The sequence below is a fragment of the Onychostoma macrolepis genome, chromosome 25 (assembly GCF_012432095.1).
Source record: "Onychostoma macrolepis isolate SWU-2019 chromosome 25, ASM1243209v1, whole genome shotgun sequence".
In the NCBI taxonomy this organism is placed as follows: domain Eukaryota; kingdom Metazoa; phylum Chordata; class Actinopteri; order Cypriniformes; family Cyprinidae; genus Onychostoma; species Onychostoma macrolepis.
In genome coordinates this window covers 24,107,575-24,129,993 of record NC_081179.1, presented here as the reverse complement: position 1 = coordinate 24,129,993, position 22,419 = coordinate 24,107,575, and the positions used below count along the sequence as shown (strand labels likewise).

The 22,419-nt window shown below is 40.4% G+C and overlaps 2 protein-coding genes across 2 annotated transcripts in view; one reads left to right on the top strand and one right to left on the bottom strand.

Moving 5' to 3' along the window:
• Window positions 1-13,976, top strand: part of LOC131534220 (Fanconi anemia group A protein) — a 55,446-nt gene extending 41,470 nt beyond the window's left edge. Inside the window, exons 31-42 of the mRNA XM_058766956.1 lie at window positions 3,085-3,242; window positions 3,320-3,425; window positions 3,504-3,563; window positions 3,645-3,749; window positions 6,777-6,892; window positions 8,319-8,463; window positions 8,833-8,895; window positions 9,383-9,479; window positions 9,556-9,631; window positions 9,711-9,846; window positions 9,929-10,012; window positions 13,659-13,976. Coding sequence (XP_058622939.1) covers window positions 3,085-3,242; window positions 3,320-3,425; window positions 3,504-3,563; window positions 3,645-3,749; window positions 6,777-6,892; window positions 8,319-8,463; window positions 8,833-8,895; window positions 9,383-9,479; window positions 9,556-9,631; window positions 9,711-9,846; window positions 9,929-10,012; window positions 13,659-13,721 — 1,209 coding nt within the window. The 3' untranslated portion in view covers window positions 13,722-13,976. The remainder of the gene's footprint in view (window positions 1-3,084; window positions 3,243-3,319; window positions 3,426-3,503; window positions 3,564-3,644; window positions 3,750-6,776; window positions 6,893-8,318; window positions 8,464-8,832; window positions 8,896-9,382; window positions 9,480-9,555; window positions 9,632-9,710; window positions 9,847-9,928; window positions 10,013-13,658) is intronic.
• Window positions 13,513-22,419, bottom strand: part of znf276 (zinc finger protein 276) — a 12,437-nt gene continuing 3,530 nt past the window's right edge. The window contains exons 3-11 of the mRNA XM_058766951.1: window positions 21,204-21,250; window positions 20,781-21,131; window positions 19,303-19,387; window positions 19,125-19,208; window positions 18,799-18,891; window positions 18,502-18,577; window positions 18,312-18,429; window positions 15,276-15,375; window positions 13,513-15,194 (exon numbers count right to left, since the gene is read on the bottom strand). Coding sequence (XP_058622934.1) covers window positions 14,954-15,194; window positions 15,276-15,375; window positions 18,312-18,429; window positions 18,502-18,577; window positions 18,799-18,891; window positions 19,125-19,208; window positions 19,303-19,387; window positions 20,781-21,131; window positions 21,204-21,250 — 1,195 coding nt within the window. The 3' untranslated portion in view covers window positions 13,513-14,953. The remainder of the gene's footprint in view (window positions 15,195-15,275; window positions 15,376-18,311; window positions 18,430-18,501; window positions 18,578-18,798; window positions 18,892-19,124; window positions 19,209-19,302; window positions 19,388-20,780; window positions 21,132-21,203; window positions 21,251-22,419) is intronic.

Genomic DNA, 22,419 nt, shown 5'->3' with positions numbered 1-22,419 from the left:
CAAGGGTAACATGTAAAGCGTGAAAAGTAACGGCCCTAGTACTGAGCCTTGAGGTACTCCATACTGCACTTGTGATCGATATGATACCTCTTCATTCACTGCTACGAACTGATGGCGGTCAGATAAGTACGATTTGAACCATGCTAGGGCACTTCCACTAATGCCAACAAATAACAAAGTTTTGTAGTCTATTCAAAAGAATGTTGTGGTCGATAGTGTCGAACGCAGCGCTGAGATCCAGTAGAACTAATAAAGAGATACAACCACGATCAGATGATAGAAGCAGGTCATTTGTAACTCTAATGAGAGCAGTCTCAGTACTACTCATTACATGTTACCCTTGGGAGATATCATTAGGAAATATGGTGTTAGCTTTCACTGTTATGCTGATGATACTCAGCTCTATATTTCTTTGTGACCTGATGAAACTTACCAATTTGCAAAACTAACGGAATGTATAGTTGATATCAAAAACTGGATGACTAGCAATTTCTTACTGTTAAATTCTGAAAAAACTGTTAATTATTGGACCAAAACCTTTTGCATGTAGTAACCTAGATCACGGTCTAATACTTGATGGCTGGTCTGTAAATTCTTCATCATCAGTTAGGAACCTAGGCGTACTTTTTGATAGCAATCTTTCCTTCAAAAAAACATGTTTCTAGCATTTGTAAAACTGCATTTTTCCATCTTAAAAATATATCTAAATTACGACCAATGCTCTCAATGTCAAATGCAGAAACATTAATTCATGCATTCATGACCTCGAGGCTAGATTATTGTAATGCTTTATTGGGTGGTTGATCTGCACGTTTAATAAACAAACTCCAGCTGGTTCAAAATGCAGCAGCTAGAGTCCTTACTAGAACCAGGAAATATGACCATATTAGCCCGGTTCTGTCAACACTGCACTGGCTCCCTATCAAACATTGGATATATTTTAAAATCTTGTTAATTACTTATAAGGCCCTGAATGGTTTAGCTCCTCAGTACTTGAGCGAGCTCTTATCGCATTATAGTCCTCCACGTCCGCTGCGTTCTCAAAACTCTGGCCGTTTGATAATACCTAGAATATCAAAATCGACTGCGGGCGGGAGATCCTTTTCCTATTTAGCACCCAAACTTTGGAACAATCTACCTAACACTGTTCGGGAGGCAGACACACTCTGTCAGTTTAAATCTAGATTAAAGACCCATCTCTTTAGCCTGGCGTACACATAACACACTAATACGCTTCTATTATTCAAATCCGTTAAAGGATTGTTAGGCTGCATTAATTAGGTCAACCAGAACCAGGAACACTTCCCATAACACCTGATGTACTTGTTACATCGTTAGAAGAATGGCATCTACGCTAATATTAGTCTGTTTGTTTCTTATTCCGAGATCACCGTAGCCACCCGATCCAGTCCGTATCCAGATCAGATGGTGGATCAGCACCTAGAGATGACCTCTACAGCCCTGAACGTCAGCGGAGATGAGGACAACTACATGAGCCCCAGAGACTGATCCCCAGTGAAGACCCTGTGTCCTAGACAGCCATAGGGACAAGACCACAGGAACCAGATGAGTCCTTTGCACAATCTGACTCTGCTGCAGCCTAGATTTTAATGGCTGATTTTGTCTGGCCAGAGGAGAATGACACTATTTTGACACACTATTTCCCCGTCTAAATACTGTAAAGCTGATATAAAGCCACCCAGCTTATATCAAGCTGATGTAAAGCTGCTTTGACACAACTTGCATTGTTAAAAGTGCTATACAAATAATAGTGACTTGACTTGACTGCTATGAAATGGTCTAAATCCTGACTGGAAATCCTCACAGATATCATTTTTCTCTAAGAAGGAACATAGTTGTGATGATACTACTGTTTCTAGTATCTTTGACAGAAAAGGGAGTTTCGAGATCGGTCTGTAATTAATTTGTTGGGGTCAAGTTGTGGTTTTATAATGAGAAGTTTAATAACAGCCAATTTGAAGGTTTTGGGGACATATCCTAATGACAATGATGAATTAATAATAGCCAAAAGAGGATCTATGACTTCTGGAAGCAGCTCTTTTAGTAGTTTAGATGGAATCGGGTCTAACATACATGTTGTTGGTTTAGATGATTTAACAAGTTTATACAATTCTTCCTCTCCTACAGTAGAGAATGAGTGGAATTGTTCCTCAGGGGGTCTATAGTGCGCTATCTGATGCGATACTGTAGCTGACGGCTGTATAGTTAGTTTTATTTCTAATAGTATCAATCTTGGAAGTAAAATAGTTCATAAAGTCATTACTGCTGTGCTGTTGGGAAAAGTCTGAACCTGCTGATGTTGTTTTTTTTTTTTTTTGTTAATTTAGCCACTGTATTGAATAAATACTTGTTTTTTTTGTTTGTTTTTTGTTTTTTCTAAAAGAGACAAAGTAATCAGATCTAGCAGTTTTTAATGCTTTTCTGTAGGAGAAAGTACTTTCCTGCCATGCAGTACGAAATACCTCTAGTTTTGTTTTCCTCCAGCTGCACTCCATTTTCCGGTCTGCTCTCTTTAGGGCGAGAGTCCATAGTTTGTTACATCAAGTCTTTCTGCGCTGTTGGATATGCTGAGGAATTGAGATAAATCAGGAAGATTACTTACAAAGCAGTCTTTTGTGGTAGAAGTGATGGTTCTACCATACTTGTAACAAGGAGTAGAATTTACAGTTTTAGCTATATGGAGTTTACACAAGACTAGATAATGATCTGAGAGATCATTGCTTTGCTGCAGAATTTCAACACCATTAACATCAATTCCATGTGGCAATATTAAATCTAGAGTATGATTTCGACTTGTCTAACCCCAGTAGAGTTCAGAATGTCTATACATGCTAATCTCAATGCATATTTTTCATTATCAACATGGATATTAATATCACCAACAAGTAAGACTTTATCTGCAGCCAGCACTGACTCTGATAGAAAATCACCAAATTCTTTAATAAAGTCTGTATGGTGGCCTGTATACAGTATCCCTGAAGCACCATTACTTAAAACGAGTTATACTTGAATTATACATGTTTCAGTACATGATACCAGTTTCTGACTCTGATCTCTCTGCAGGCATTACTGTACGAAGTGGCGATTACTCAGCAGAACACATCAGAAGAGACGTCTCACTTCCTGTGGGATGTGATTGACAGCAGGTGCACAGTGACCCCTGACCCCGACAGCACTGGACATGAGCTGACCCATCAGCTGACCCTTCAGGACATCAGCCGGTAGGAGCAGGTCATGTGTGAGTGGCTCTGAGAGCGTCCCTGAGATCAGCTCTGTGATCAGTGTTTATGTCTGACAGGATTCTGGTGCTGGTTCCTCCTGCCCTGCTGCTGAGCGTCAGAACCCACAGAACAGGAAGAACTCTGGACTGCCAGCGAATGATGAAGTACATCAGTCACGTTCAGGTGCCCATCATCACCTCAGCATAACATGCTTGATCTGTCGTGTGACGATGTGTGAGTAACGTGTGTTTTGTTTCTCAGAGGACAGCGTGCGGTGATGTCGGTCTTCTGCCTTTCAACCTCACGGCTCACTTCCTCAAAGTATGTGACGCTCTCTCAGGACGAAGGCAGCGTTGAACATTTGTGCGCACTGTTCAGATTCAGATAATGTGTGTGTTTCAGGCGGTTGTGAGCTGCGGTGTGAGCTGTGATCGTCCGGCTGAGGCGGTGGACGCGTGTCTGTCTCTCTTCAGCACTGAGTGTCCGCTGCTGTTGCTGTCCGCCGCGGTAAAACTACTGTTCATTTTGTCAGCCATTTTAGTAAGCAACCAATAGAGTCGAGATCTCATGACAGAACACAGACCGGCTGAGTGGCACTTTAATTTGGATCGTTAAACTCCAGCTTGCTTGTTGGTGTTTTCAGATCATCGCTTCCGCAATAAAGAGCGAGTGTGTGCGCATGGTTGCTAGATTGCCAAAAAAAAAAAAGCAAACCACCGGGCAGAAAATGTATCCTTGTAACAGCGAAGCTCTGATTCGTGAATCTGAACTATTGATATCTAGCAACCGCACACATGAAAGCTCATGTAGTAGAGGCATGTAAAGCAGTCCGCAATAATATTTTGTCTCCTTTTTTGACAAAGTTTTTTTGGTAAAGTTGTTTTTTTTTTTTTTAATACATTTTAGTCTGGTCTTTTATCATCAATGAAATTGCATGTTGATATAGTTATAGTTTATTGACCTTATTGCTGTCTCGTCATCGTCTCTTTTTAGTCATGAGAAAACGGCTCGTCAGCAAACACTTTTCATCATAGTTTTTGTTAATGAAATTAACCCTAGGTAAAACCCCCGTCCCCTCCACCGCTGCTGTCTGTCAAACACTCAGACTGTGTCAAGTCATTATTTATATAGTGCTTTTTACAATGCAGATTGTCAAAGCAGCTTTACAGTATTAAACAGGGAAATAGTGTCAAAATGGTGTCATTCTCCTCTGGCCAGACGAGACCAGCAGTTTAATTCTAGGCTGCAACAAAAATTGTGCAGAGGACTCATCTGGTTCCCGTGGTCTTGTCCTGATGGCCGTCTAGGTGATGAGGTCTGTGTAGGGGATCTGTCTCTGGGGCTCATCTAGTTGACATGGTCTCCGCTGAAATTCATACGATGTTTAATAGGGATCCAGTGCAGAGTTGAAAGAACTGGGCTAATATGGTCATACTTGGTTCATTGCAAAAAAATGCTTTTCTTACTTAGATTTTTTTGTCTTGTTTCCAGCCAAAATATCTAAAAATTCTCAAATAAAGAAGGATTTTCTAGACAAGTAAAAAATTGTCTTGTTTTAAAAAAAAAAAAAAGTAAAAATTAAGTGAGTTTTTGCTTGGAATAAGCAAATTTATCTGCCAATGGAGTAAGCAAAAAAAAAAAATCTTATTTTAAATAGAAAACAAGATTATTTTGCTTGTTTCAAGACAATACTTTTTATTTGTCAAGAAAATCCTTCTTGATTTGAGAATTTTTAGATATTTTGGCTGGAAACAAGACAAAAAATCTAAGTAAGAAAAGCATTTTTTGCAGTGTTCTAGTAAGAGCTCTAGCTGCTGCATTTTGGACTAACTGTAGTTTGTTGATCAAGCGTGCAGAACAACCACCCAATAAAGCATTACAATAGTCTAACCTTGAGGTCATAAACGCATGAATTAACATTTCTGCATTTGACGTTGAGAGCATAGGTCATAATTTAGATACATTTTTGAGATGGAAAAATGCAGTTTTACAAATGCTAGAAACGTGGCTGTCAAATGACAGATTGCTATCGAACAGCACACCTAGGTTCCTGACTGATGAAGAAGAATTGACAGAGCAGCCGTCAAGTGTTAGATAGCGTTCTAGGTTATTACATGCAGAGGTTTTTGGTCCGATAATAAAAAAGAAATTACTAGTCATCCAGTTTTTTTTATATCAACTATGCATTCCGTTAGTTTTGAAAATTAGTATGTTTCGTCTGGCTGCTAAGAAATATAGAGCTGAGTATCATCAGCATAACAGTGAAAGCTAACACCATGTCTCCTGATAATATCTCCCAAGGGTAACATGTAAATCGTGAAAAGTAACGGCCCTAGTACTGAGCCTTGAGGTTCTCCATACTGCACTTGTGATCGATATGATACCTCTTCATTCACTGCTACGAACTGATGGCGGTCAGATAAGTACGATTTGAACCATGCTAAGGCACTTCCACTAATGCCAACAAAGTTTTGTAGTCTATTCAAAAGAATGTTGTGGTCGATAGTGTCGAACGCAGCGCTAAGATCCAGTAGAACTAATAAAGAGATACAACCACGATCAGATGATAGAAGCAGGTCATTTGTAACTCTAATGAGAGCAGTCTCAGTACTATGATACGATCTAAATCCTGACTGGAATTCCTCACAGATATCATTTTTCTCTAGGAAGGAATATAATTGTGAGGATACTACCTTTCTAGTATCTTTGACAGAAAAGGGAGATTTGAGATGGGTCTGTAATTAACTAGATCTTTGGGGTCAAGTTGTGGTTTTTTAATGAGAGGCTTAATAACAGCCAATTTGAAGGTTTTGGGGACATATCCTAATGACAATGATGAATTAATAATAGCCAAAAGAGGATCTATGACTTCTGGAAGCAGCTCTTTTAGTAGTTTAGATGGAATCGGGTCTAACATACATGTTGTTGGTTTAGATGATTTAACAAGTTTATACAATTCTTCCTCTCCCACAGTAGAGAATGAGTGGAATTGTTCCTCAGGGGATCTATAGTGCGCTATCTGATGCGATACTGTAGCTGACTGCTGCAAGGATACAATTTTATCTCTGATAGTATCGATCTTGGAAGTGAAGTAGTTCATAAAGTCATTACTGCTATGCTCTTGGGAAATGCCAACACCTGTTGATGCTTTATTTTTTGTTAATTTAGTCACTGTATTGAATAAATACCGAGGGTTATGTTTGTTTTCTTCTAGAAGAGACGAAAAGTAATCAGTAATCTTTTCTGTAGGAGAAAGTGTGTGCGCTCATTATACCACAGTGTCAAACTGTTATCCTTAATCTTCCTTAAGAGTAAAGGAGCAACTGTATCTAAAGTGCTAGAGAGAGAAGTCTATATGGTGCCCTGGTGGCCAATACAAATGCCACAAGGGATTTATCATTACACGTTATATGAAGCACCATTACTTTAAACGAGTTATACTTGAAGCCTGCCCTCTGAGAAATACTGAAGATATTGCTATAAAAAAAAGGAAAGGGGTCTAATATTCAGTGTGTGTGTGTGTGTGTGTCGCAGCGCTGGTGGACGCGTCTGCGGCCTGTGCTCAGCTCGCAGTGGAAGCGTCTGACGGGACGGGACGCTCTGCCGGATCAGCTGCAGATGCTGGAGGACAGCCACCGCTGGAGCAGACGGTGAGTGTAACGCAGCTGTGTGTGAGACGTCACAGCGCTCAGTCTGGCTTTGTGTGAAGTAGGGCTGGGCCATATGGTCAAAAAAATTATCCGATATATAATTTTTTATTTTTTTTTATAAATAATTACGATAAATGTAAAACCTTTATTTATTTCAAGCTTACAGTTTTGCTCCAAAGTGAAAGTTGTAGAAACCAGACTGTTAATTTTCCTTCACAAAATAAATCTTAATAGAAAAATGTATTTCTTAGTTTCTGCATTTTGTTTAAATCAAGAAACAGGTTTGTGTTGCCTGATAATATTAATAAAAATATTACTTTTAGTAATTAGTATTAGTAGCTTGAGTTACTACAAATGAACAAATTTTTGTTCATTTGTCAAAATTAGAAATATCTGTAAAAATTGTAGCAACTGTAGTTTTTTAATCATTGGTCTTCCATAATAGCATACATTTAGATCATGATAACCACACGTATAGCACCTCAATATCATGATAAAAATATAACTATATTGCTTTTAGGTATCTTTTACATTTAGTATAAATGCACAAACACTATAGCTTAATTACAAAAAATACCGTAATTATATTCCTTTACTACTTTAATACTTTTAATACATTAATATAATAAAAATGACGACGGGCGCTTATCAGGATCAACTAAATGCTCGATTTTCAAAAGTATGTGAAATATTGAGCATAGAATCTCTAAAATGTGAGTTTTATACGACATCCATGCCCCTAAACAAGACTTGGCATGAAACGAGACGTGATTGGTTGTTTTACCTGTCAGTCATATGGCCTCTTGGGCGGGCCTTGGCCATTCAAGGTGGCCAAAGTTCCCAGACCTTCTGCCGTCAGTCTGAAGCTCTGGCTACGTGAGACTGAAAGTCTGGATCCAACCCTTATGAACACCTGAGAAGGGATGATGCTAACCCTGGAACAACATATAAAACTACCAAATTGTGCTTAATTGTAACGTTTATTCGCAATCGCAACATATAATCATTGCTGGCGTTAAGTGTTCACCGTCTGTTTGATGTAATTTGTAACTAACTGCGTGGTTTTTACTGTACATTTCTGCCATAGTCACCACTAATAACCTACTCCTAAATATAATGTAGAAACTTGTATCGTGAAAATCGCTATACTAATAAACTTGAATTAAATTTAATCACTGAATCAATAATGAACTGCCTTTTACTGAAAATTGAGTGTTTACTATTGTCCTTTTGTATTATTGACACACTATTTTCCTATTTAATACTGTAAAGCTGCTCTGACACAATCTGTATTATTACAAGTGCTATAAAAAAAATCATTTATCAAACTCTTTATATCGGTTTATCGAGGAAAATTATATTGCGATAATTATCGTTATGGATTTATCGGCCAGCCCTAATGAAGTGTGTGTGTGTGTGTTTGCAGGGTGTGTGCAGGGTGTGTGTGGCCCGTGCCGTCGGCTCCGTCGTGGCTGCTGGCTGAGTGTGTACACACTTCTCTGAGGAGGTCAGACGGCGAGGCGGAGGATGTTAATACACTCATCACACAGCTGCTCGAGACGGACAGACAGGTCTCCTGATCTCACAGCTTTAGCCACTTCTGTCCCACACCACAGTTTTCATCTCACTCCTCACATTCAGTTATCATCGTGTAAATGATTTCTGAAATATCTTCAGTTCAAAACCTTGAAATTTCATCACTGGATATTAATGTTGCTTGTTAAACACTTCTATTCTAGTTGTCAAATATTAAATGTTTAGCTACTTATATCTTACCTTACATATTTTCATCATTAAAAACTGCAGCGTCGTGCTGGCCTCTGTGAATGATAAAACATGCTTTCTTTGATTTGATTGGCTATAACGGAGCAGCATCAGTATGTATTGTTGGGGACGGCGCTGCTGCTGGTGTGACGTAACGCTGTTCTCGTCTCCTGTAGGTTCTGCTCTTCTTGTTTGTCCTCAGTGTAATGGAGCTGATCTGCGCTCATCTGAATGAACAGGTATCACTCAGCACTCACACGACCCCAAACACAGATACGGGACGGTACTGAGGAGGATGTGCCAGGGTTCCCTTTCTTAAACTGTACAAGAATGTCTTAATTATGGTTTTAAGAGGTCTTAAATTTGGAGACTGAAGGACTTGTGACATGGCCTAATGTGACTATTAAACTTCAAAAGGCTTTGATTTCATTGAATATGAGCACTGCTCATTTTAAAGTCCAGTTCTGCTGCTTTGTTTACTGCTGTTTCCGGGGAAACTGCTGTATTTCTACTGTTCCAAAAGCGCCTCCTGCTGGCAGAGAATGAATGTGCGTTTTCAATAAGCCTGTTGTTTTTGTTCAGACCAATGCGTAAATCCAGCCGTGTTCTTACCCTGCAAACACACAGAGCTGGTGGATCGATAAGAAGATAACGCAGAATAAAAATCTAAAGAGTAAAATGTATTTATTTAATATAATAATTTATTGATGATAAATGTGTTTTCAGGCGTGTTTGAAGCGTGTCCGAGACGTGAGCGTGTGTCTCCTCGCTCATCTGGTGGATGATTCTGATTGGCTGCTGCTGTTTGATTGGTCTGGATCAGGTGTGAAGGCGTGACGTTGCTGTATCTGTCTGTGTGTTACTGCAGCGGTTACAGCTGTGACGTTCTTCTCTTCTAGATCACAGACTGCCTCACTTCCTGTCTCGTGTGGCGTCTCAGCAGACTCTCAGGCTGATGCCGCTTGCCTTTTACAGGTGAGAGGACACGCTTTATTTCAGTCGAGACGCTCCCGTGTTCTTGTGCTGATGGCGGTTTGATGTGCTGATTTCCCAGCATGCTCAGCGGCGTGGAGCCGGAGGTTCTGGCGGCAGCGGCCCGGTGTCCGGGGTTCCTTTACAGCGCTGCGGCGTCATACAGAGAGCTCAGCAGACTCTTCCTGAGCGGCCCTCAGCAACATCAGCAGCAGCAGGTCAGATCCGTCCCAGCGCTCCCGCTCGCGCTCAGCCTGCTGCAGCTCACCTCTGACCTCTGACCTCTGTCCTCTGTCTCAGGTGCTGCTGCAGGCCCGGAGCATCCTGATGAGCAGCATCTCCCTCAGCTCCCCGGACTGTGTGACGCCCGGCCAGAGCAGACAGGTACACACCAGTGCTGTGCTCGACGATACGAGTATGGATGCAGCTGTCTCAGTATCGATATCACGGCACGTGTGCAGCAGTGGACCGCACTTAATTTGAAACCAAGAACACCGTTTAAAATGGAGTAGAAAAGTGCCAGGTTTCTAAAAAATAAAGAATCAAGTATAATATACAGGCTACAACAAGGTTTAATCTGGCCGCAGAGGAACACAGCTGGGTTGCCTGATATAAAGAGACGTAATCCCGAAACAGAGCTTCACACTTGTGCAATACGGAAATATCTGTTAAGTGTGTTACTTATCTTTGTCAACCTGGCAACCATGTGCACGCACTCTCTCCACTGTGGATAAACACGCTTGCTTTCTGAAAACACCGGTTAGCTTGCAGTTTAGCGATCTCCACTTCAATACTCTATTATCAGAAAAGTGTAATTCATCAAGTGTTTATGAGAGAGAGATGCTGTGTATGTATGAATTACCACCGTAAACTGTGAAGCTGTGCCTTTAATTCCTTTAGAAGCAATGATGTTACCAGCTCCTTGAGAAAGATAATGTAGCTCTTGATCGATTAAGCTATTTTATTGATAAAATTACGGAGCAGCGCTAAAAAGTTTGCTGAATGTCTGCACACAGTTGATCTGTTTGAGTGACTGAGCGTGTGTGTGTGTGTGTGTGTGTGTGTGAGAGAGAGAGATGCAGTGAAGACAGCACATTAGTTTACTCTTCTAATTCTTATTTTTATTTTTAAATGTAGAGTGTGTTAATTTGTGCAATGATAACCTACCAGCAATGTTAAGATGACTTTAATATATATTAGTATAAGTACATTACAATATAAATTTGTTAGAACAAGTACATTATTATTTATGGGCTTAAAAACAAGACGCCAGCAATCAGAATATTGTGCCTGGTGAGGAGTGCTCAATGTAAACATGAAACGTATGCCATTATCTATATTGTACTGTGGTAGAGTCATGGAGGCCCTTCATAATGCAGAGGTCAACTGCTGCTCTGGCTGTAGTTAGCACTGGCCCTATAGAACACAGCGTTTAATAAACAGCTGTTTTACTGAATTATTCTGAGGTGAAATTCAGTGCAGTCCTGTATCGGGATACGTATCATATCATGACTTTGCTGGTGATACACAGCCCTAGTGTACACACACACACACACACACACACACGCGCGTCCAGTGGTGCTTGTGTCATGTGATTAAATGATCAGACGCACAGAGCTGCCAACCTGTACGCATTCTGACCTCAGAGTACTCTGGTGCGATTTGTCACTCTAAACTACACAAAAACCTTCCGTACCTCTGTTTGTGTGCGCTGAGATGAGGAAACGCCTCCCCGCTTATTTGAAAAAGCAACACGTTAAACATCTTCTCTTGTGATGACGTGTAATGAGAAGCATTTCTAAACCTGTTGAGAACATTAGAACATGTTTTTATTCTTCAACATCAGTCGAATGTTAGAAATAACTTCCTTTTGTGATCTGATGTGACTTATCACAGAATGATGCAGAAATATATATTCTATACTGTAATAAAGGCTGTCGATTAGCAGTGAATTATAAATATACTTATGAAACTAAAGGTGGTTTTAAGAACACATGAAGACTGCGACAATGTATTGTTTATCTGTTTCATCATTCAAAGCATTTCTATCTTTTATTCAGTTACAGCAATAGCAATGTTTTGTCCACATTAGGGATTTCCTGGAGCGTCATGAGTTCTATTACTTCTGTGATGCATGTGTGGAGTTTCTGCGCGAGGGCGCCCTCTGGCGTCCAGTATGAATGAAACGCACATTACATGTGTTTATAGCCGTAAATAATGGCCAATCTGTAAAAATAATACTTCTCTCTAAAGAAATTCGAAGTAGACCTATGATAACCCATGTTTTTCTACAGTCTACAGAAGTTTTTGAAGTTTTAAAGTGTACTGGAGTTTATTAATGGCAGATCCATGGTACTCAAAAGGTTGGCAGGTCTGGACGTGTGGAAGCATGTGTGTAGCTAAATTCAATTTGAAATGTAATATGCTAAATGGCAATGGATTTCTGTATTTAAATTTACATTTTCCCATACATACGAGATACAATCCCAGGAGACCTGCCCTTAAGTCTAAATGCATTTAGGAAAAACAGCATTTAAATGATAATTTTGCTACAGTTTTTGCTCTGACATGTATTGCCCAAATTGATTCGATATGTTTAACACTTTAATTTTACAATTTATAAAGCTTTAAAATATGTTTTTAATCTGCATATTAAAACTAGTGTAGAAAATGGCAAATTTAAATGATATAACTGAATTTTCATTTTGCACTAAATGTTGCACATATGTATGGGAAAATGTAGATTTAAATACATTGCCATTTTACATATTGCATTTCAAATTGAATTTAGCTACACACATGCTTCCACACGGACGCACCGTGTTCACCTGCTGGAGCATGAAACTGGATAAAACACACCAGAGCATCATTTGCTGCCATTCCAGCCAGAATCTTTAGTTTTCCCCCGACATGTGACCTAAAGAGGATGCAGATCATTTTGTTTCCATCAAGTCTTGTGCATTACCCGTGTGTCACGGCGCAGCTGGATGAGTTTGATTTACTGTACTGGAGTAATTATACAGTTTTATTAACTGCAGCCAAGAGATGCATAGACTGAGTGAAGCAACTCCAATAATAAACGCTACCTGCCTTCACGTGTCTGCGGGTTAAAAACAAGGGTTTCTTTCTTGGATTAATTATAAGAAAACTGTATTACTTGTATTACTATGGTCATAATATCCTCTTCAGAGCGTCTGCAGTCAACAGGACGTGTGCAAGACTGTGCCAGGTCTGATAAAGGCCCTTAAAGGATCAGTTCACCCCAAAAATGTCTGTCATTAACCCTCATGTCGTTCCAAACCCGTAAGACCTTCGTTCATCTTCGGTACACAAGTTAAGATGTTTTTGATGAAGTCCGCGAGCTCTCTGACCCTCCACAGACAGCAAGGCTCAAAGACGTAGCTACGACATCGTTACAATAGTTCATGTGACATCAGGGGATCAACCGTAATTTTGTGACGCTACAAGAATACTTTTTGTGCGCAAAGAAAACCACTTTAATCAGCAATTCTTCTCCTCATCCCGTCTGCCATTGTTCGTAAACCACGTGATACTCTCCACAGAGGACGCACAGCGCATACTATATATATTTTGTTTTCTTTGCGCACACAAAGTATTCTCGTAGCTTCATAACATTACGGTTGAACTGCTGATGTCACATGGACTATTTTAACGATGTCCTTGCTATGTTTCTGTGTCTTGATCGTGGTAGGACCCTTGCTGTCTGTGGAGGGTCCGAGCTCTTGGATTTCATCAGAAACATCTTCATTTGTGTTCTGCAGATGAACAAAGGGCTTACGGGTTTGGAACAACATGAGGATTAATGACAGAATTTTCATTTTTGGGTGAACTGTCCCTTTTAAGAAATACGAGAACAGCTAAAATGAGATGTATTTGTTTATTATTGACATTAAAACACCCAACATGACTCGATCACGTCTGCTGTGTCTCTGAGGGTGTAATGATTAATCAGTGCTGTTATTAGCTGCCAGTAAACGAGTGTTCAGTTCCTGTGCTGTGTCTCCTGCAGCTGCAGTCTGAATACGAGCAGCTGGACCCCGAGATCTCCGCAGCGCTCCGCAGCTTCACGTGAGACGCCGGACACAGCATCAGCACAGCAGAGAGCCGCTCGCACAGGTCACGTGATCAGAAACATTCGTCTCAAAGGACTGAGCTTTCAGATGAAAACACTCCGAGTCAAGGGACCGTGAGAAGATCATTACACCTATTATTTATTATGAGTCTTATATCCTTACTGCATTACACAAGGACATATTTCTAATTTTCAACTTTTAAATATATACATTCACTGGCATCATTTATTAAAAACACTGAAGAAAAAAAAAAAGTAATATTGTGAAATATTGCAGTTGCTGATATTAGTTTCATATCTTAAAATACTTTAAAATATAATGTATTTCTGTGATGCGCAGCTGTATTTTCAGCATCATTACTCCAGTCTTCAGAGTCACATGATCTTCAGAAATCATTCTAATATGCTGATTTATGAGTGTTGAAACTGTGCTGTTTAATATTGTTTTTTGGAACCTGATATATATTGTAACACAAAATTTTGATTAAACATGTTTTTCAGGATACTTTGAATAAAAAGTTAAAAAGAACAGTGTTTAATCAAAATTGTGTTACAATATATCACAGGTTCCAAAAAACAATATTAAGCAGCACAACGGTTTCAACATTAATAACAAATCAGCATATTAGAATGATTTCTGAAGATCATGTGACACTGAAGACTGCAGTAATGATGCTGAAAATACAGCTGCGTCACAGAACTACATTCTATTTTACAGCATATTAAAACTTGATATTTCACAAAATAATTTTTTCTGTATTTGATCAAATAGATACAGCCTTGATGAGCAGAAGAAACTTCTTAAACTATGAATAATCTTCCTGATCCCAAACTGTGTGTATGATGAATAAAACAGAGCGTGTAAAATGTCTAAGCTTGTGTCGTCTCAGAAATGCTTTAATGCAGGCAGATGTTTTCTTCTCAAACTTCTGCGGCGTTGTAAATGTATTTGAATTCACGACGTTCCTCTCAAGAATCTGGTGATCTTCAGCAGAGCGACTCGCTCATGAGCGTGAACTGAGCCTGGCTCTGTCTCGTGTGATTGGCTGCTCACTGCAGATGTCACAGAAATTAGCGTCAGTCAGAAGCGCTGGATCTTCAGCGTTTGTCTGCTAAACTGGGCTGGATGTATGTGCTCTGTCAGCTCTAAACCGGTTTCTGCGTGCAGCTCAAACACTACTCTGTGACCTCGCGGTGCTCCTGTGAGAGCGTCTCTGAGCAGGGCTGATGGATCACTGGTTTGTGTCCAGCACACAGCTGATGTCGGCTGCGGACGAGTCTGGAGCGGCAGGAACGCCGCCGCCCTGCAGGAGAGGATGCACCATGGACATGTGCACGTTCAGATTGTGCGCCTTCTCGAAGCGCTTGCCGCAGATCACACAGGCGAACTCCAGGTCCGCCTCCGCCTTGTGCTTGGTCATGTGATACTTGAGCGAGGCCCGCTGGCGGCACTGGAAGCCACACACCTCGCACCTGAAACACACACACACACACACACAGACGCAGTGAGCGGCGCTCGGAGACACCGTCGCCAGCGCAGCGGCTCATACTCACTGCAGCGGTTTGGCTCCGGAGTGACGCATCTGATGCACCGACAGATGTTTCCTCTGCTTGAACGTCTGGCCGCACTCGTCACAGATGTAGTTCCTCACCTCTGCCAACGGCACAACACTCGCTCTCAGCAATCACACACAAATGTGATCTGTGCTTTCTGCAGGATCTTTAAGCTCAAATTTAAGACTTTAAGGCCCGGTTTCACAGACAGGGCTTAGACTAAGCCAGGATTACGCCATAGTTCAAGTAGGACATTTGAGTCATTTTTATAAACCGGTCTAAGAAGAAACATTACTGGTGTGCATCTTGAGACAAAACAAAGATCAAATCAGTGCAAGTTTCTTTCTGTTGAAACAGCTCAAAATTACATTTTAGTCTGAGCCTAGGCTTAAGCCTTGTCTGTGAAAGCGGGGGGAGGGCAATGTCTATAGTAACACATTAAAACTGTTATAAAATGTGTCATAAAAATGACTGTAAAAAGCATGATTTACAGTTCAGATACAAGTTTTCACAGAAACACAGTTTTATAAAACGATACACTTTACATTTCAGCCTTTAAACCATTAAGAAAACATCAAAAGAATGAATGATTATATTTAAACACATTTTACTGTTTATATTTTTATTCTGAGTTATCTTATCGATCCACCAGGGGCCTGTACCATGATGGTAGATGAACAAACTCAGAGTTACAGGATTAGTTTCGAGTTGACAAAACCAAACCTCTCCGATCCGGCTTTGTTGGTACCATGATGCTGATCATCAACTTTCTTTAACTCGGGCTTTGATCCTGAGTTTGTGGCGCACGTGCACATGAATGTGTGACATCAGTGGCTAACAGCCAATCACAAGCCTTGGTTAAAAGTTAAAGATTTTGCTAAAGGTTAAAAGATTGAAAAATATGATTCATTTAAATGCATTTACAATGAAAAAGTACTTGTTCATGAAAGAGGACAAATAAAATAAATGATCTTGCTTTATCAGTGCAGTCACAAGTGAAACTTAAGTTAGTTTATATTGTTGGAAATATACAGCGATAGAGACTTGAACGTGTAAGGTCACAGTCATTTTTAAAGCATTATCTATTGATTCTACAACTTTTTTATATTATGTACAATCTGTATCTATTAACATTCATTTAAAATACATTATTTATAATAACTGTTAAACTAAAATAGCTTGTGTGTAATGGATTAATAATAATATAAATCATATAATTAAATAATGTAATTATCATTAAGGCCAGACCAACTTTTTTTTTGTACTAGTGACCTTTAATTTGGAGCAAGATAAAGTGGGAGAGTGACTTTTTTGTGTCAGACATGTGTCAGTTAGCTCACATCTGATTGGTCCAATTTCAGTTTGCGATCTCTAACTCAGAACATAACCTGCCCCGGAGCAGGTTAGCTGTGGAGTGTAAGTTACTATGGCAATGAACGCAGCTAAAAGCCAAGCTACTTTCATGGTACCTAAAACCCAGAGTTGGCGCAAGCTAAACTGAAACTTACCTGGCTAGCCAGCTAATCCAGCTTCATGGTACAGGCCCCAGTTCACATTTACAGCTGTGTGTGTTTGCAGAGTAAAAACACAGCTGGATTTTCACATTGGTCTGAACAAAAACAAAACACGCATTCATTCTCTGCCAGCAGGGGGCGCTTTCAGAACAGCAGAAATAACCGTTTCCCCGGTGACAGCAGTAAACAAAGCAGCAGCAGACTTTGAAACCTTTCCATGTATATTGAATGAAATCAAAGCCTTTTGAAGTTTAATCATCAAATTTAGCCATAATCACAATTCTTGTCTTTCCATCTCCAGATTTAAGACTTTTTGAAATCATAATTAAAATTTTCTTGTAGAATTTTATGGCCTTAAATTTGATAAAGCTAAATTTAAGACTTTTTAAGGACCCGCAGGAACCCTGTTTAATGGCATTATGCTCCAGGAAGTGACATCATGCGTGGTAGGAAATCACAAACATCAGTAAGTATTATCAATAGACGTGGTGAATTGTGGGATTAGCGGGCTCACAGTGGGGTCCACGGAACTAGTGTGATTTCTGGAATCCAGTCCTGTGTAAAGTGCATTGTCACAGAATTTGTGGATGAATAAATGAAAAGTGGGGCCGTACACATCGAATCGTGATATAGACTAGTGTCTGCGAATATTAAACTGCAATAAGACGGCTAATGAAGTCTGTGTGTGTCTGAGCGCCGCAGACACGTGGATCTGTCTACGACTCAAACACACGGACTCTCGCGGTGTCTTCCGCGCCTGCCGTCTTCATGAACTTCATTTGTTGCCAAAAATAAAAGGAACTATTACATTTTCATTTACAGTCGAGGAATTAGCAGAGGAGACAGAGCAGGACTTCGGCGAGGGATCCCGCAGGCTCCACGCTTGTAACGCGGTGACAGAGTGTATCGTTTGCACGTGCTTTTCGAGTCTTGACGATTTAAAGTGAAAGAGAACTCAATACAGTACTTGACACAGCGCGGGCTCTATTCTAGACCATTTTTGCGCATGAACGGCCAAATACTAACAAATTGTCAAAAATCCCGTTTTGATTGTTCACGTAAACACAGTTGGCTTATGTTAAACATGTAGGCTATTAAGTGAATGTAAACGGTTGAGAAGCAAAACGTACGTGTAACAGTATATTAGAGCCGTGCATGAGCTCTTAAAGAGACAGCAGCCTAAATAAACCTGCTGCTGTCTGCCATTAGTTTATCCATACAGTGAGGAATATCCAATGTTATTTTACAGTTGAATAGATTCAGTTTCTTTAGTAATTCTGTACCTAAATATTATAGTTAGACATAACTGAAAAAAATAAAGTACTGTTATTTTCATTTGTATCTTGTTTTTGTTTGTGCTACTGCTTGTCATTTATTTATTTGTTCTTATTGGATTACTTTAACTTATTTGAACCAAAAAAGACAAGTAAATACTGAGTTATTGGGTGGGGTCCATGGGAAATAGTCCTGCCACCACAGCTGGGGAAAACCCTGGAGGAAGCACTGAAGGGTCCGGCGTTACCTGTGTGGATGAGTTTGACGTGTCTCTGCAGGTATCTGTCGATCATGAAGACCTTGTTGCAGCCTGGATGTGGACAGGGCCTCTCCCGCACCTCCTCGTGATGCTCCTTGATGTGTTTCTGAGGCGGGACACATTCAGTGAGTTCACCTCATAATGTCAGTCGACAGGTGTTTCTGGAGACGCTCAGTACCTTCATGCCGTCGGCTCCTCTGTAGACGGCCGTACAGCCCTGATGAGGACACTTGTAGATGGTGGGCAGCTCCTCTCTACATGACACACAATCACTCGATATGAGACGCCATCTTCAGCTTCTTAGGGATTTGATTCATATGAATCACTTGACTTCTGTTAGTGAACAGTTTAAAAGTGCTCTTTTGGAGTGCTAAACGCTCACACTGACGACAAAAGCATTTTGAACAGCCTTACGGCGTGAATCCGTGTAGAGAATGAGAGTTGTGTAATAAAGCGATATTTAAGGTCATTTTACCGCTCTGCCTTCTTGTTCTTCCAGCCAGGCTTGGGTCCAGGTTTCCTCCTGGCTTTGGGTTCCAGCGTCTTGGACTCTTTGCTCTTTGAGGAACTGAGACAATTGAAAATGTAAGATGTTTTAATTCTTCCTGATAAATCTGCCGTCTTTCTTCAGAAATTCATACGGACGTGAATGTACTAGACCTATCCTGTGCACACGTGTGAATTCTGCTCTCATGATCCAGCATGCTTCCTGGAAGTTCAGTCACTTAGCAAGTTTTACACTTTTAGATCATCATTTATGGACTCTGGAGCTACTTTGGCAGCTAAATTGTGTATATTTACCGCTTGTCAGTGTTCAGATCTGAGCTGTCCTCAGATGAGCCGCTCTTCCTCCTGTCCTCACACTCCTCGTCACTCAACAGGTTCCTGAAAACATTGACTCAATGTCGTCTTCTACTTCACCAACAGATCTTACGTAGTTTCTTTTTATTGCGTAGTTCATTTAATGTGCATGAACTACCTGTCTGAGAGATCACTGTCCGCATCATCTGCGTCCATCAGCAGTGGTGCTACTGTAGTGGCCGTCTCCTCACAGGACTGCATGTCTGAAATATGAACAACACTCGTTACATGCAGAAGATACTGCACACACACACACTGTCTTTTTGAACAGAAGATGCTATGCAACCTTCAAAAATGACAGGACTGCAGGGTTACAAACAACTGGCGACTCGCGCTTCTAGTACGACTGGATGGACACCATGGCTCACAACATTCTCTCAGATAGGCTGGAGAATTTCATTGACATTTCATTGTCAGCTGGCATTAGCATTGTTTAGGTCATATTTATATGACCAGTAACAAATTACATAAATGTAGAAATGTCTTATCAATTACATGTTAAGTATGGTGTGCCACAGGGCTCAGTGTTAGGACCTCTGCTTTTCCCCTTTAATTATCAGAAAACATGGAAATTGTTTTCATTATTATGCCAACAACACTCAGATTTATATTTCCTCAAGACAATGAAATTTACAAATGTTCAGTTAACAGACTGCATTAACGATATCATAGAGTGGATGGCTATTAACCCATTTAACCCCAATAGTGACTGTAAAGAAGGTTTTCATTTATAAAGCTTTAAAAATCTTACTGACTGGTATTTTAGTGCATTTCCTGCCAATTTGGAAAAAATAAAGGGTCTCATTTAAATATGTGCAATGTCACATGGTTAGTGTAAATTGTCACATGACCAGAGCAGTTTATTTCCTGTTTGCACCTTGAGAAGATGATGACTGCATTAAGGCGCCGAAACAACAGGCTAGTAAAGTGTGTTAACAAATATGACAGATTTTTGGTCCACAATCATGAAGGTGTCTAGTATTAATATATGAAATCACAATTATTCAGTTTTGTTGAGTGTGGTCATAGAACGAGTAAACATCTTGATGGTCACAATAGTGACCAGTGGGATAAAAGTGCATTTAGATATACATAATCCAATTGCAGTTGTTAGTGAAGGCTGCACTAAAATGTTACAATGACAAAATACTGCACTAAATTAAAAGTTCAAATGTTACAAATAAGTTACAATATTGATGATGTAATTCTAGTAGCACTAATATAAAAATTTGATCATATAATTATATATATATATATATATGACTGCAGAAATATGCTAATTCAGTATACACATTTATCCCACCAGTCACAATTATGACTGACCATAAAACCACAATTTTAAACTAACAACCTCTAAATTTAAGATGTTGACCGAGAGTGAAACTAAACTGCTCATCTAGATAGATGTGAAAACCGTGTTCAAAGGGTTTACCAGTATTCTGTAAACTTGGAAAACTATCAGTTGTGTACCGTGCTATATAAATGAAAAAACAAAAACAAACAAAAATGTAAAGATTCCAAACTTGGTGCGTATAATTACAAAGCATGAATCCACCAGACTGGTTTAAAGCCGCTGATGAGGCTGTGGTTTCTCACCTTCGGCAGGAGTGCTGCTGTGATTCCGAGCTGCAGCAGCTTCACCGGACCTCGCCGTGCGGACGCTGTTGGCTCTGGACGCTGACTGGAGGTCGTCTTTGCTTGCTTTTGCTCTGTCGTCACTTTGAGTTTCAGTGGTCTGTGGCCCAGCGTTTGATCTGGCCTGAGCGCCGCTGGTGTCCATCACATAAGTGTGACCGTCCACGCATCTCCAGACCACCTGCAGAGCCCCTCGGCACTGGCCCTCCAGCACCTCCTGCAGGTCAGGGCAGGAGCGGCAGGCCTCGGCATGACCGTGAGCCCACGACACCAGACCGTGCAGACAGCGTCTGTCTGAGGTGATGTGCGACCCTGCACCAGACCAGACCCATAAGACAAGAACACACACCGCAGAAACTAACACGTCTGTGAACATGTACTCACGGAATAAAGTGATGCCATCCTGTGACGGCGAGCACTCGCTGCTGTTCCTGAAGGAGACAACCTGATCATTTACAGGGTCTTATGAGATGCTATAAATCACATTATTGTGTGTATTTGGTGTAATGCAATGTTTACGTGGTTTAAGGTTCAAAAAACGCATTACACATACTGTACACTATTGTTGCTGCTCTCTGCTCCGCCTTTCTGAAACACGTCGATTTTTACAAAGCTCATCGTTCTGAGAAGCGCGGTGTGCTCTGATTGGCCAGCTATCCAGTGCGCTGTGATTGGCTGAATACCTCAAGCGTGTGACGGAGATGTTACGCCCCTTACCGTATTTTGAAACACAGCATCAACAGCAAGAACCATACTACAGCGAGAATAAGTTACGCCTTCTTTCTTTGCGTAAACATTTGGGTGGTGTTCTGCAGAGCTTTTGTGGGGTGTGTCTGAATGAGGAGTTTTAGGAAGCCGTGGACGAGTCTTAACTTTTAGAAAGAATAGTTCTTGAAATGAAATCTAGTGTATTTTCAGGACCAATAAATGTGTAGTAATTTTTTTCACTTAGTTATTCTGCATTATTGTTTACATCATGGAATTTTTTTACTAGAGCTGCACGATAAATCGTTAAAAAAGATGTAGTTATAGTTTGGATATAAACATTAATGTCTAAGGTAGCGATCAAAATAGAGCAAATTACCTTCTGAGAGTTACTGGCGCTGGTCGATTACATTGTTGACTGTTAAAATGTGTTTGTCATTGAATCATTCGTTCAAGAGATTCGTTCAAAAACGCTGATTCATCCAGTAATGAAACAAGTGAAGAGTGAGTCATTGAATCATTCATTTTAGCGTCTTTTTCAAAATGTTAATATTAAAAATATATATTTACTGTATATATAAACATATAAACACTTGTAAATAGACTGCAGCAATTAATATTTTGTCACAAATGTTTGGATTAGTTCGTGATTTTCAGTTTATCCAGAACGGTGCAGCTCGAGTGACCCCTAGTGCTGTGTCCTGCAGAGTCCAGTTCATCAGGACCGGAGCTACACTCCGCCGGACCGCTGCACTGTTCAGAGTCCGGCGTGAGTCATGTGCTCCGTGACAGAGAGTATGATCTAATACAGCATCTCCACCCCACGAGGGAACGCAGTACGACTGCAGTCTTCACCTCGTGTTAGTGGACACCATTTCAAACAGATTCTTCTTTA